Genomic DNA, 15,540 nt, shown 5'->3' with positions numbered 1-15,540 from the left:
AGAGTGTGAGATAAGTTCTGTACTATTTGTTTTATATTTTGAATTAAGCAATTTTTGCATTTGTTATTTTAGTAAAATGCAGAAAGACTTTCAGAGTTGGCTGTGGTGGCTAAAGTTACGAATTAATGTTGTGGTATTGCAATACATTTTCTTAAATATTTTAAAATTGTAATGGACACAGAGATCTTTCAAGACCAATTGCATGTTGCATATTTTTGTTATTAACAAATACAAGTGTGAATTCAGTAGTGTTTAAAAAGGCAATAGTGTCTTGTCTAAATTTTAATTGTTTATTAGGAAGAGTTACTTATATTTGCTGGAAGCTTAGGTTACTGCAGGTTATTTTATATTTGCTTGGCTTTTTTGTCACTTTTATACTAAAAATTTCTTAATTTTAGGCAGCTAAAATGTTAATAAATGATCATAGGTTTTCTGGATACAAATAATCCAGCTAAGTGAATGTACAAGGTGAAAGGGGATAGAATACATTCATCCTCCACTGACAAAGGTTACACACATCTGACCACACACTGTATTATGTATGTACTTTGTGTTTCCTGTCCTTGTTCTTCTCATTTTATCACCTATTTTCAGTATTGTGCCATTTTCAAGTTGTTCCCTTGGGAATGTCCCTGTAGTATAATAAGAGAGTATTTTCTGAAATGCAGTAAAACATAGGTTACTGTATTGAATTTCAGTATAAGAATACTGCCAGAGTGAGCAGGTTCGTTTGTTTTATATCTTCTAAATGTTATGACAGTTGAAATCAGCAGTTGGTCACTTGAACAGGTTGTACATCCATTTTTATTCTGAAGTTTTTGAATTCAAGGCATTTTCCTTCTTGTGCAGATTTCTGAGTCAGTTGTGTTCTTTTGTTTATATTTAGTCATGTACTAGAACATGTTTTGGGATAGTGGGGGGGGGGGGTCTTGTAAAATTGAAAATCTGGTTACCCAAAACATACATAAAATCATTACAATGTGCAGTACAAGAAAGGAGTTTAGGCTTGGAGTATTTAGTAATTTCTCAAGTGTTAGTCCTAATTTATATGGCTTTATCTTATGTATATAATTATTCCCAGAGACTAAGAATCACCCTCTGGAATAAGTGCTAATTTTTGTCATCTTATGTTATATGCCCTTCTTATCGGAAAAATAATGTACTTCATTCCTGTAAGAAGCAAAAGAATGGCTTTATTCATTTGACTGGGGAATGGGCCAGCTTTTGGGAATGTTAGAGAAGCTGCTGCACGCTTCAATGGCACATCTGGCAGAGTTGGATGGTGTTTATTGGTACAGGGTGATGCGGCTGATGTGCCAAACACATGGCACAGAAGAGGATAAGCCTCTGTTTTCTGCTGTTTATTCTCTATTGGTACAAATGCACATCCATTCAGACAGCTTCTGTCCTTACTGGCAGCTGAACTACTTCAGTGTGCCTGCCTATCTGAGATTAAAGAGAAAAGAAAATTGCAAAGCATCAAATGGAACCATAAAAGAGTCACCTTTTCTAACTAGCAGCACTTCATAGTTATAGGTAGGATGGTGGAGGCTCTAATTTATGTTTACATTGAACCCAAAATAACTGGCTGACTGATAGGAATTGTTGCATGCAGGTTTTGTCCTGAGTTGCTACTTAACAGCCATTAGTTTTGTTTGTTGTTTTTTTTTTAAAATTGCCAAGTAGAAGTCCTGTTATAATTTATGGATTAAGTAGATAATTGCTACTGTTCATGTCTTTGGAATTTCCTTACTCTGTAAACAAATCTACCTTCAGGAGGAGAGCAAGTAAGAGACATAGGGTCATGCTTAACTGAAGCATTGTTTGCATATACCAGAAAGGCACAGATGAAATCTGGGACATAGAATAAAGAATTCTCATGTTGCTTGATTTTCTTTCTGCAGTTAAAGGAGGAAAAGGGCTGTTGACCTCAATAAAATCTGAACACTGAACAGAAGATCTTGTAATTAGTATCTTAAAAAGGGGGTAGAGTGAGGAGTGGAGAAGTGTTAGATTGCTTCAACTAGCCACCCTGAATTGTTACATAAATTAGGTCAGTGCTGAGTCTGAAAGCAAAATTTATCTGCCTAATTAATTGTAAAGTTCAGTTCTCAATATCACTTTGCTTACAGAGCAGAGCAGCAGAGTGTGATGAATTATTGAGAATAGAAGAGGACACACAATGGCAAACAGACGAAATGTAAGTATTTGTCATATATCTATAAGTAATTAGCTGTGTCATTTAATTAGATTGCCCAGAACTGGCATTTCCTTATCAGTTCATAATTTTGTAGACTCGGAGGCATGACAGAGGAACTTTGTGCGTGTTTAACGTTTTACACATTATTGCTGAACAGAGTGGATCTTATATTACAACTAATTAATTTGTATGCACCAATAATGCTGTAGTATTTTTTTTACCTATGTAGCATGCAAGCTTTTCAACTGGGTATTTTGATAATTAGTCTGTTAATTGCATTGGTAAAAAAATATTTTATCAAAGCTTGTAAGATCTAAATTTAATATAATGTTTCTTAAGTGTAACTTAATCGGAAAAAATCCCTAAGTCTTTTTTCTTGTTTTGTCATAATTTTAACCTTGAAACAATCATGAATTCATAGACATTAATTCAAGAGCAGAGCAAGTGAACAACAGTTGTGGAGGACAGTGTATAAGATAAGGAGATTCAGCATGACAGTGTACACTGAAGGTGTCACTGAGAAGAACAGTGAAGTCCTATATGATTTAAAAATAAAAATTGAAGGAAGGGAAGAACAAATACATTCTGAAAAGGCTTTATTGACAGTAGTAACAGGTGATTTTTAGAAATAGGTGTTTCTAAACTTCCAAAAGAATTACAAATGTTGAAAAGCAAAAGAAAGCATGCTGGTCCATTAAAATAATAGCTGTATTTAGTACTTATGTTAAAACAATGTATGGGATGAGTGCAGTTAAGAGTCAAATATTGGGAAATAAATTTTCAATTTTAGAAATCAATCTGTTTTGCTGAATTGCTAAAAGCTTTAGTTCATCGTATTTATTTGTCTATGTGTTGGGTTAAGGACAAAGTGCTGAAGAATGTTTTCAGAAAAAATCTTTCTATACATCGGCACATACAACTGTGCACAGAGGCTGATTTTTTTCTCCTCCACAGCATTTAAATGACATTTGGAAGACAGCTCACAAACTGAAATTCAGGCTACTCTTGATAACTGCTGTTCTAACTCTTTTTTTAATGTTTTGTCTTCTGTTATAGAATAAATTTGTCAGAAGAGCAAACTATTGATATAGCAATGATAGAACAACTAAGAGAAGCAGTAGATTTATTGCAAGATCCCAACAGGTATGCTTACAGTAGCTGGTGCTTAATGTCGTGTATTAAAAATTTTTGTGAATCGTCTTGGAGTAGTTCTTTAATTGGTAATTGAAAGTTTTCTGGACTTAAGAGGTGGTTTGTTAGCATACTGATGTTTTTCAGGAGGCACTAAGTTAAGAAGGAAACTTGCATTCTCTCTCTGGGTATCTAGACAAGATTTCCAGTAAATGAAGAAGGATTTCAGATTTAAAAGAAACCTAAATTCTGAGGTGGAGACACCTCTTAACTATTAATCTCCTGTACAGTACTGTGATTTTCTGAAGCTTTCCCTAGAATAGTCGTATTTCCTCTGGCGACTATTAACTCTCTTTTACTTACTAGTGCTTGTTGTATTTTGTGGGCATCGGAGAAAGGTCTTCCAGTCCAGCTTCATCCCATGTCAGTGGAGCGCATAAAGGAGGTGCCTGAATTAGTGGTGGGGTTTCTGAAGTCTTCCTCTGAAATCAGAAAGAGGAAAAGGCAGCTAAAGAAAGTTACTTTGATTTCTCCTAAGGAAGGTGTTATAGGAGAAAATACAGCAAGAAAGGTTTTATATTTTAGGTGCCTGTTTTAAGTGGCTAAAGCAAGATAGAATTACTCTGGATCTGTGGATAAGCAAAAGAGTAAGTATTTAAATGGAAGTAAATGCTTGTACTACTGAAAAGGACAGACAGGAGTGGTATAGGTAGTTCTGTCCAGATGCTACTGCTTTTCTTTGTGTAATCAAATCCAGAAATGGGTTAACTTAATTTTAAAACTAGGTAGCTCATTCTTCTTCATTGCTTCTGTAAAGTAGCTGTTTAGAGCTCAATTTCTCTCAAGACTAGAAGCATCCTTGTCACTTTTAGCCTAAAGTATCATTGTTTGTCCTTCCTTCCTTGGCTAGTTCACTATAAACGTTGGTTTTGAGACTACACTCTTTAGTTTAACTGCCTGTTTTGCTACTGCTTTTTCACCTAGCTGACCTTTTTACTTTCTAGGATAGAAATTCACTCCTGTTAGTGTTTTTAGACAGCCAATTACCTGGATTTATTTTGAATTATGTAAAGAATGTTTGAATTCTTGAATCACAAGTATTTTTGCTTAAGAAAAAGTCACACAAATTAGGAAAACTTTTTAGTTCCTGTGTTTTTGTGAGATGATTCTCATCACATATGAGGCTTGTTACTTTGTAGGAGAAATGTTGTAATTAAAAATGAAGCAAGCCTGGTCTGGAAAAAAGTTCCCTTAAGAACCATTCAGTTGTTTAACTTTATAAATTTTATCATTGTGGTTTTTTGTCAAATACTGCACCAATGTGCTTTTAACTTAAACCCAGAGAATGTAAAAAAGTGTTAACTTTCCCCAAGGAGGTCTCCCTTGTGCATCCATATAACTGTAATGACTTAGTCAGCATAACCTAGTTGAAATAACTAACTCTGCCCTGAATTATCCTTTCCTCTCACTATTTAGGAGTTAGAGAAGCCACTGTAGGGACTGAAACAGAGAGTGGTGCTGACAGGCCTAACATGCACTGACTGGAGTTCAGTGTAGAGCATATAAATTGGAGCTATATTTGCTAGGGAATATGGCTGTTAAGTTTGTAAAATGCTTGTCCAGTTATTGTTGTCCTAGTATTCTTCAGAGTTTAAAATCTATATACCTTATGTATGTAGCATTTCAGTTCTGGAAAGAATAAACATTCAGGCTCAGTCTCGGTTGGTATTTTCAGATGTTTGTTTCAGATGCCTATATTCCCTTTCCTGTATTCACTGCTTTCTTTCAGATCACTGTCTGTTGTAAATTCATTTTTGCACTGCCTTATTTTCATTCACTGTAAATTAAATTTGAATATCTAAGCAGGGCTGTGGCATATATTTGAACAAAGGGTGCTAGAAGTTGAATATAGCAATCTACATTATTCTAGATAATGGTATGTTTGTTGGTAGTAAACAGGTTCTTTTGTCTTGATACAATCCATTGCTCAGGGTGACATTTTGTAGAAGAAAGTATTAACATTTCCTTGACTGAACTGATGGTAGTGAAGCATCAGAAGGGATTTAAAAAAGCTGTTAAGAGGTAGCACAGAGCAGGTTAGCACCATGACTATAAAAGTATTTCATTAACCATTTGTTTGAAATTAAATATTAAGCATATTGGTTGCCAAAGCTATACCCCAGTGCAATGTTTTTATTTCGAACCTTGCAGATTAAGCTTGGATATTTCAAAGAGCAGTGATGTGAATCTGTATCCCATGGAACCAGCAACAGCTTTAGAATTTCAGGAGTCTACAGTAAAGTGTGTTTACCTTTTTTAGAAAAAAATAATGCATTTCTTAGGTTAATCATATTTAAGTTTTTACACAATTAATTACATATTTGCTTTTTTTTATCTTTTACATAGCAGTCAAATGCAGATGGAGATGTCTTCCCTTGGTCAGGTATGTTAATGAGTATATTATTACAGAATAATTGGGGGGGGAAGGCAGGAAATGAGCCAAAAAATATTCAATTATTAATCTACCAAGTAGGGAAGGGAAAAAATTAGTAGGAAGACAAAAGTAAATCTTTAACATTTTTATGGAACTGGTTTTATTTTTTTGTGTAAGTATATGTATAAAATTTTCCTGGGTCAGTCACTTTCTTAACTTAGTTTTATTTCCCCATGTGCGTCTTTTATGTATGCTGGTTCATGGCTCAGCTAAGCATACTTGTCTACCATCCCACCCCTCTGTCTCCTTGGTCTGGTGTAGGAAAACCAATATATTCATTAAGGATAACCCAAAAATATTTTGTAAAGTAAAAATTAACGTGTTCCCAGAGCACTGGGGTATACACAATATAAAGTATGATTTGGAGTTTTGCTTTGTGATATATGCTGCTTATTATTTAATTGTTATCCTGACTGGTGAAGTGGTATTCTTTATGATGTACTTTATTTAGATACACATTATCTACCTCTTGGCACTGGATCTGCAAGTATATAGAATCTGCTTACTTCTTTTTTTTTGCTTTTCATCACAGTATTTGTAAGAAATACTTCTGAGGTGATGTTATGCCAAAAGAAAAGTAAGGTATCCAGTAATACACAGTCTAAAGAGATATTTATCTTACAGAGGGAAAATGCTGAAGAGGAATTAGAATTCCGGAGGAGGAGGGAGTTGATTATGGAGAAAGCAAAGCCTGAAGTGAGAACTTGTGAACAGGGTGAAAAATGGTCCTTGAGTCAGGTATGGAGGTATCTAGATGCAATAAGTGTGGAAACATTTGGGATGGATCATTGCATTCTGTCAATTTGTGTGTGGAGACAAAAGTGGGTTTAAGCCTCCTGGGGTTTGTTTTATTTTTTTGCCTTAGCAAAAATTTCAAGGTTTGGCTGTGGAAGGAAGTTGATTAAGACCTGTCTCAGGAGAAAACTGATATAATGAAATCAATAAAAGCCTTTTCTTCCAAGAAATGCTTAGTAGTTGCATTAGTTGCATTGCCCTGGAAAAAAATGTGACCTCAAAGTTAGATCTTAAATAAAATGAGAGACCTGATTCCTCTTCCCCCACACCCCAGATACTCTTGTAGTTATATAAGCTGCAAAATTTATGTAAACATCACTATTTTTCATGTGCCTAATGTTATTAACAGACTATATATAGGGTTTTGTGTGCATTGCAGTGATCTACACATGAAGAACTGTGAAAAAATCTACTTTAAATATTTGGTGGCTATGTTACCACTTCAGGACTTGTTTGTATAGGGATTTTTGTGACTGCTCTTGCAAGAAGATTCTGCAAAAAAATTACGTAATGTTTTATCTATGCTGGTAGTACCTTAAATGCTCTGTCCTATGCAGATAATAGATTTAATCTGGTTTATCTTGATGCTTTTAAAATATTCTTATGTTTAATCATTGTTACTGTCAAATATTCCTGTTGCATCCTTTTGACTTTCTTAGTGTCAAAGAAAAAAAAACAACAAAGACAAAACTAAAATATCAAATGCAAAAAACTTGAGTTGGTTTGTCTCTTGTTACATTGTTATAGGTTACCAGGCTTTATTTGGAATGCAGTTCTTACTGCATTGCTGAGATTAACAGATAAGGCAAATTCTGTGCCAAAATGTGTGTAGTCTCCGTATTTTTAGCAACCATTCAACAAGGACACTGGTGATTGCTTTCTTAAGAACCTTTTGAAACTAAGAAAGAAATCTTCCTAAAACCTTGTTGAGGGCTGATCCGGACTGTGTTGCACAGGTGGAAGCACTAGGCATGGTCCACGAATTGGAAACACGTCTTGCAAGAGCAAGTTTTTAGTTGTGCTGCGTTCTGTGTTCCGCAGTAAGGACTTCTGTTACTACGTGTATAACTACATTAATTCAATTTAGCATAAATTCAGAATTCTGATAAGTGACCTTCATGCTGTGAAAGAGATCAGACCTGCAGCATGAGCATAGCTATCAGGTCTGTCCCAAGTTCATAGCCCCTGAGAACAGGAGTGCTCAAGTGTGAGAGTCCCCAGGTAGGAAGGGCTGGGATCAGCTGAGCAAGATTTCTTTGTTTATTCTAGGTAATTAAGTGGTTGAGGTTATCTCATTAAAGATGTCTAAAGTTGAAGAATTTTTTTAAGCTTGAAAAGTAACCAGGAAAGGGCAAGAAGCAAAATAGTTGTGTAGTCATTCTTCCCATCTTGCTAACTTTTGGAAGGCTCTGTGGCTGCTGGGACCAAGTGTTCCAAGTGCTGTTTTCTTTATCCATTAAAAACAAAATGGCCCTGAGGAAATTATTTTGAATTGAATTATTTCTTTTTACTTACGCCAGCTGTGTTTCTGCTGAGTTATGATTGATGCAGAATTATTGAATATATTTCATATTAACATAATTTACATGTTTTTAATTTAACTGTAGCAGAAGTGATAACAAAAAGTATATTACATTGCAATTATAAAATTAAGTGCTTATGGAATACTTATATATTAAAATTTATATTAAAAATCTGTATCTGCATATTAAGCTCTTGGTGTTAGTTTAATTACAAAATCTGTGAAACAAAATTGTATACCAATAAACATTAAGATCTTGTCAATGCAGTTATAATCACTTAGCATTGAAGCTAAGCAATTAATGACAAATCTGAATAATTTCCACAAGATTTTTAAAAACTGTGTTCAACTAGCAATAAAAGTATTAATTATTCATGACAAATAATGGTTTCAATGAGAAGAAGGAATTAAGTATTAACATGTGTTTGACTGTAGTGAGTAAAATACCGTGTTATGGTGGATCATTAATGTAATTACTGAAACAGTTTTGTGTTTTTTCTAAATGTGCAGAATGATCTAATTGTTTGGAATACAAGTGGGCAAACCTCCCACAATGAGGTAAGATGCTTGTGCCATTTTTTTGTCTCTTACATGTTTTATATGAACAGCTTGTATAAAAAGTGAAAGGTGATTGAGGATCACCTTCTCAGGTATGACTGAGCTCATCAGTAATGACTAGGTGCTTTATTTGGCTTGTGGTTTTATTTTTGTTGTCTTAAGGATTTTCTAGGATACAGAAATATACTTTCTGATAAGCTTGTTTGTGAGTTCTGTAGTTTAGTATAAAACATTTTTTTTACATTTTGTTCGTTCTGCCACGTTTTCTTTTTCTGACTCTTCCTTGTTCCACAACGGTTTCTTTTGGTGTCACTGCAATTTCTTTTTGCACAGTTGTCATGTCCTTGATTAGCTTTCAGAGAAGAGTTTGATCCTATTGATCCAATTCCTTTCACAGTGTAAATCTCATCAGAAGGTCAAAAAGGGAAATTGTCAGGAGCTCCTTATAGAGCTGTTTTTTCCCCTTCATCTTTTCTGGCTTCTCCCTCTACGTTGCACTGTATGAGCATCTTGCAAATTCCTTAACATCCAGCCACCTTCCACCAGACTCAGTGATGGGACTCCTATAGTTCCTATCTCCCTAAGGAATAATTTTTAAAATAAAGATTCCCATTATGGAGTTTGGCTATAGAACTTTTCTTGTGTTCCCATGATATGATGAGTATACCTTGCCACCTCCTGTTGCCACTATTCCCTGCAGCAACTTTGAGCCTAGTTCAGGTTCAAGGATGATCCTTCTGTGAGGTGTATGTTTAAGTTCCTCCTCCGTGCTTTTTAGGCAGAAATTCAGTGTTGCATGGAAAATACCATGTGAAATGGTTATTATTTCTGTGAAAGAAACAAATGTATCTAAGGAAAAAAGTCTTTCCTTTGTTTCTCAAAATGTACTATGCCACAAAAATATATGTTTTATGGAAACAAGTGATTACATGGGAGAAAACTGAGAAATAATTGAGCTTATATCAAGTTAGGTGGAATATCTGTCAGTCTTTGGCCAGAAACTTGTCTTTTCCAGAAGAGGAATGGGATAGAATAAAAAAAATATTATCATAGGTTCGAGGCTACATATTGTGATCAGATTATGATGGAATACTTGTGATGTGCAGTCTTGTTAACTTTTGCATTTTACACAGTTGTGTTGATATATTCTGTATTTTACTGTTACTTACATTTATCTTATTGAACTACACAGAACAAGAATAAAAGTCCGACAATGTCTCCTACTACAAACACCACAATCCCTTTTGGCCTGAAGCCACGATCAGGTAATGTGGGAAAGGAAATGAACCAATCTGTGCATACTTTTTTTTTTTTTTTGCACATCTGCATTATTAGTAGATGTCTGGGTTTTTTTTCCTTTTAAGAAGGCAGTGGTGAAACATTTTCTGTACAATAGTTAGATTAGAACATTTGAAGGTAATAGGTTTGAATCAAGATTTAATTTGTAACAATTATGTATTTGGCACATTATATATGGATCAATTTTCATCCCTTATACATTAGGCATTTTATAAAATTATATGTATGTGTGTTTAAAAATATGTTTATATGTATGTAAGTACTCATATTTTATACATATATACATATATATCATTTGCACTGACATACTACTTGAAATACAATTTGTTGCTTAATTAGTACAATTGGTGTTGCTTAGTGATACAGCTTAGATGTTGAATAATGTATGTGAGTAATAAGGCTTGTCTGGAAAACACTTATGTATTGCTTTGAAAATTACTCATTACAGACAGTCTTTCATTAGTTACAATTGTGTAAGCATCAAGCATTATAGGAAGATAAAGCACTTACTTCAGCCAGCAGCTGAATTTAATGAATTTGCAATGCACTAAATCTGCATAACTATTAATCTTTTAACAAGTAGCACTTTAATAAAAAAAAACCCCACACAACACAACAAACAAAAAAAACCCCATACTATTGATAAACATGAGGACTTGGATAACAACTTCCTTTAAGAATAGGATTAGCTACAGGAGTAAACTCAGTTTTTATCTCCTGTGTGCTGAGGTAGTCAAAAACATTAAGTCATCTCACATCACCTCAGAAGAAAAAACACAAGTGTTCCAGTATGTTTCAGTGTCCTAAAACTAATTCTGGTTTCTCACATTTCACCACAAATGCTTTTAATGGAATGCTGGTAAACCACTACAAGCTTGTAGTTTTTGTAACAGTATGTTGGCAATAATGGCAGCAGTTGCACACTTGAATGTTTAAGAAATTGTACCCACAGATTTGTTTGGGGTTTTTTTAAAGTAAATTTTAAAAGCAAAGAAAGTGGTATTGAACCAACCTTGTTTTGTAGAGAGAATATTTTAAATTTCTCATGTAGTTTTTGGCTGCATTTCTTAGTTTGTTGGGCTGTTAAACTCTGGCTCTATTCTTCTATGTTCCTGTGCCTTTAGATGTGTTGTTATTTTGCTGTATATGTACAGTATGGGTGAAATGATGAGCAAATGGCTCCTTTCAGGGTTTAGAAAAAATAAAGTAGTATTACACAATCCAGTGGCAGCATTGCCACGCCACCATTAGGAGAAAGAAATATAAAGGCAAATGGGCCCATGCCATGTTGCTGTAATAATGTGACTTCTTGTTTCGTGTGTCAGGCCAATATGCCCTTCCAAATCTTGCTGTATCAGTGCACCAGGATGTCCTATACTTAATGACTGTAATAGGTCAGGGCCATATAGCTCAGTGAATAATTTTTTTAGAGGAAGACTGGATTGCAATGGTTGCAGTCCTTTGCAACCAATCCTCCAAGCTGCATGAAGGAAGACCAGATGTGCACTACTCCTGCAGTTCTTCCCCTGTCTATACTGCAGCTGCAAAGAACTTCATTAAATGCCAAAATCTGTTGGTTATAATCTCTTGATTTTTCTGCACTGTACCAATTCAGGTTCATCTATTTGAATTGTTTTGAGTATGACAATACTGTAGTGGTTTCTCATCACACCTATAGGTTGCAAAAAACTTGACAGGAGCATTATGATCACATACAGGAAGAACTCTTTAAGGAGTGAAATCATTTTTAAGGACAGAGAAGTAGATATTTAAATTCTGTGTCAGAAAATAGGAAACCACTGTTTAGCTTTGAAGGCATGAATGATATGCTGAAGATAAACAGGGAGGAGATATTTTAAGGGTGTCAGTGTCCAGTTCTGAAACACTGTCAAATGGAGGTTTAAGGAAAGTTTGGGCAGAAATCCTTGCCACAGTCAAGATAGGAGAAAAGTGCAGAGTAGATGTGGTGGAGGAAGAATAAATGTGTCTGCTGAAGGATTTGAGGAACAAATAAGAGATGATGTTGTGACTAATTGAAGGAGGAAAGGCAGAATGAATGGAGAATATAGGCTGTAGTGCTGTACGAGTTTAGCTCCATGTTGAGTTGATGGTTGATGGTGAACTGAAGACATGAATGTTGAATAGTCTCCAGACTGTTGCAGCTTCTGTGGCACTGTGCAACTTTGCATGCTTTAGGGAGCTCAGTTGAATCATTACTGAATTTGTGCTTGTTTGAAGACTGTCTGCAGTACACTTTTGCCATGGCTTGTGGGGCAACCTCAGGATCACCTTTTCATTGAAGCATTGTATGTCTGTTCTTGTCCCTGGAAAGAAAGTTGCGGAGGACAAGGACTTTCCTAGGGTGGTGAGCCCATTATGGTCTCCCATTTACTTCTGGGGGAGTCAGCAAGAATTAAAAGTAGTGCTGCATGTACTATGAAGTGATTTAGAACAAAAGGAAAACATCTGTAATACATGTACTTACAGAACATATTTCAACAGAATAAGAATCCAAAGGATAATGTAGTTGCTATTTCCAAAATCAGCTAGGAAGTTGTAATGTATAATATTTTCATATGGCTGTGTAGTTTGTCTTTGGAGGAGGAAGTGTTCTTACTACATAGTTACAAAAAATATCAACGTTCATATTCTTGGACCTTTCATTGCTGAAACATCCCTGTTGATATATTTACCTTCTGATTCATGGAGTCCAGATTTTTGTCAGGCTATAAGGTAAAATCTGTGGGTACTTTTTCTTCAAACTTGGTTATAAACAAGTAGTGTGAAGTGCTGTGGTTACAGTGATCTTGCTAAGCTTAACAGCCTTAACTACGCATAGAATGTCTGTTTTGCAAGTACTAACATATAACTTTTCGTTCTTTTTATTCTGCACCATCTCTCACTCTTTTCTCAAAAAATGTGCATTTTGTATTAATCACCTTTGAACTACATCTTCGTCATTACCATACAATCCTAATGCCATATATGAAATGATGCTGCCCCCTTTTATCCCCCCTCTGGTCCTTATACCACCATGGTTGGACTGGCTATCACCCCCTTCAACAGACCCATCCCTCAGTCTTCCTCCTATCTCCTTCAACACACTTACACAGGCACAAACATGGGACAACTTTAGCTACAGTATCCCATCTGAAGGAGACAGTGACAATGGTAGGTGTTCCATATATAATTTACTTAATTTTGTGTTTTCAGAAACCTGGATATATGGCAAATGCCATGGTACTCTTGAGACTGAATACCCCAGAGGGTGCATGTTAATTTGCTGTAGGGTATGTGATACCAAAAGTAAATGAGTGAAAGCCTCACTGTTTTCCAGTCTAGCAAAGCAACTTCTCCTATGATACAATCCAAGAACTGTTTCTAATATGGGGTTCTTTACTTGCTTTCCTTTCAATAGTTTATGAAAGTTGGGCTCAAACAACAATTAATTTTGCTACTGTCTTTTCTGCATTTTTAAAATTTAGTATTTTCTGATAGATACCAACTGTTACTAAAAATACCCTACTTCCTTCTGCAGTTATTGATGCAGTTGCAGAACAAACTTAATTAGAAGCATAATCCAAGAAAGAATAGAGCTGAAACTATCAGTTAATCAAAAACAGTGATTTCTGTCCAACAGAAAGTGTCAATAAGCTATCAAACTTCTCTCTGCATAGTGAAGGCTGGGCACCTTAGTGGCCTTTGTTATTGCTGCTTTTAATTTTTCTCCAGGGCGTTATTGACATAATACATTGTGTCTTGGCACTAACACACAAAACTGGCCATGTTTGGGCTGTCAGGGTTTTATACTGCATTAATAGTTAAATGTCAGATGGAAGAACCTAGACAGTTAAACTGTTTATAAATGTTTGATGGCAGCTGTATCCTTTTAAAGTAGGACTATTGCTCTTCCAGTGTGTTTAGGTTTTTGAAAGCACTGAAATTGTCAAAAGCAACAGATTGAAACCAAGAACATAAATCTTGAATGATAAATACCAACATTTATTTCAAGTGCCTAAATACTTAGTTCAGTTCAATGTTTGACAGTACTCACTGTTGCCACAGTGTTCTTGATTTTAAATCTGTAAAAGCATGTGTAAGGAATCAGGTCGTTAAGGAAATTAGTATGGAATAAAAGAATTGTGGTGATGGTAAATTGAAAAACTGAATTTAGTTCATGGTGGTATAAAGCTAACTTAATGTTTTGCTGATGAATATTCTAACTGACAAAGCTAGAGGTACCTCCATCACTGTAGAATTTGATCAGTATTAATCTAGATTTGTTACTGCTTTGCTCTTCTAAATGAAATGGGCAGTACAGACTAGTGTGTGCTTGTGCATTTGGAACAAATAGATGTCTTGTCATTAAAATGTTAAGCCAAATGCAAATACTGGTGTGTATAAACTTGGGCTGTTATAACAGAAAACTGCTTTTACAATTTGTTGTGTTTTGGTTTCTTTTTTTAATCAGGACTCTTGCTTTTCTGTTTAGAGTTTATCTAAGTTGTATCTTCCTATGGTAGGAGGTAAAATGGACCAGAGACCGTTATCTGGCCCTGAGGTTAATTGGCACAGCATTATTTGAATCCATACTTAAGCACTCTTACTTTCCAAAACAGGATGGCTGCATTTAAGCTGCCTTTGGAAAATGTCCTTTGCCTGTGCTATTCCTCAAGCTATTTCTAGACGTTGCTTAGAAGATAGATGGGTTTGCACAGGTCAAAACTGTACCAACAGGCAACAACATTAACAGCATCAGTGTGTGCAGGCCAGTGCTGAGGATCCACACGCAAGCCTTGTATCACTTGCTAGTAGAAGTGTAGTCTTTGGTATGGAAATGCCACACATCAATACAGTATCTTAATACTTCATATCATCTTCAGTGTAACTATCTGGCAATGGCTCTGTAACAGAGTAGGCTGAGCCCAGGATTTCTGGGAGGTTAAAAGGCTTGGAACAGACAGGTCTCCCAAAGTTCATACCATTGTGGATGCTATGGTAAGTTAAAAAATGTTGTTTACCAGAAGGCTAATCTTGTTCAACGAAGTACTAGACACATTAAATTACTTGATGTACTATAAATAGTGCACTTATACGTATGTCTAATTCATTAATAGATTTGAATAAGTAATATTGACATTTACTTTTTGTTAACAGAATTTTGTAATCTGAAATCAGAAGATAGTAGATCTTGGTATGTTGATGTTGATATAGCAAAGCCTAAACAAATACAGCTGTGGCCAAACTTGCTGCTGCTAATAAAACTACAGTGGCATTTAAATACCATTTAAATATGGTATTGCTCTTCAAACATGGTTTTATCTAGATATTTCTTCTGAGAGAGGCAGCAAAGCTTATATATTAGAGCTATTTCTAAAATTAAAATCTTAGTAATTGCAACCACAGTTTTTAATAAATGTGATAGGAGATTTTTAATTCACTGCTTAAAAATTTAGGAGTAGTCTCCAATAAATTTTTACAGAGTTGCTAATGCAGAAATTCAGTACAATTCTATAGTTTAATAGAAGTTCTGGGAAAGAG

General features: G+C 35.1%; 1 protein-coding gene across 1 annotated transcript in view; it reads left to right on the top strand.

Moving 5' to 3' along the window:
- The window catches only part of LRCH1 (leucine-rich repeats and calponin homology (CH) domain containing 1), a 48,589-nt gene that overhangs the window by 18,766 nt on the left and 14,283 nt on the right, over positions 1–15,540 (top strand). The window contains exons 10-14 of the mRNA XM_010000863.1: positions 2,133–2,200; positions 5,738–5,774; positions 6,450–6,563; positions 8,653–8,700; positions 9,893–9,965. Coding sequence (XP_009999165.1) covers positions 2,133–2,200; positions 5,738–5,774; positions 6,450–6,563; positions 8,653–8,700; positions 9,893–9,965 — 340 coding nt within the window. The remainder of the gene's footprint in view (positions 1–2,132; positions 2,201–5,737; positions 5,775–6,449; positions 6,564–8,652; positions 8,701–9,892; positions 9,966–15,540) is intronic.

Source organism: Chaetura pelagica, unplaced genomic scaffold (assembly GCF_000747805.2).
Source record: "Chaetura pelagica isolate M959 unplaced genomic scaffold, ChaPel_1.0 scaffold115, whole genome shotgun sequence".
Taxonomy (NCBI): Eukaryota; Metazoa; Chordata; class Aves; order Apodiformes; family Apodidae; genus Chaetura; species Chaetura pelagica.
Note: the sequence above shows the minus strand (reverse complement) of the source record. Positions and strands in the feature narration are given on the sequence as shown.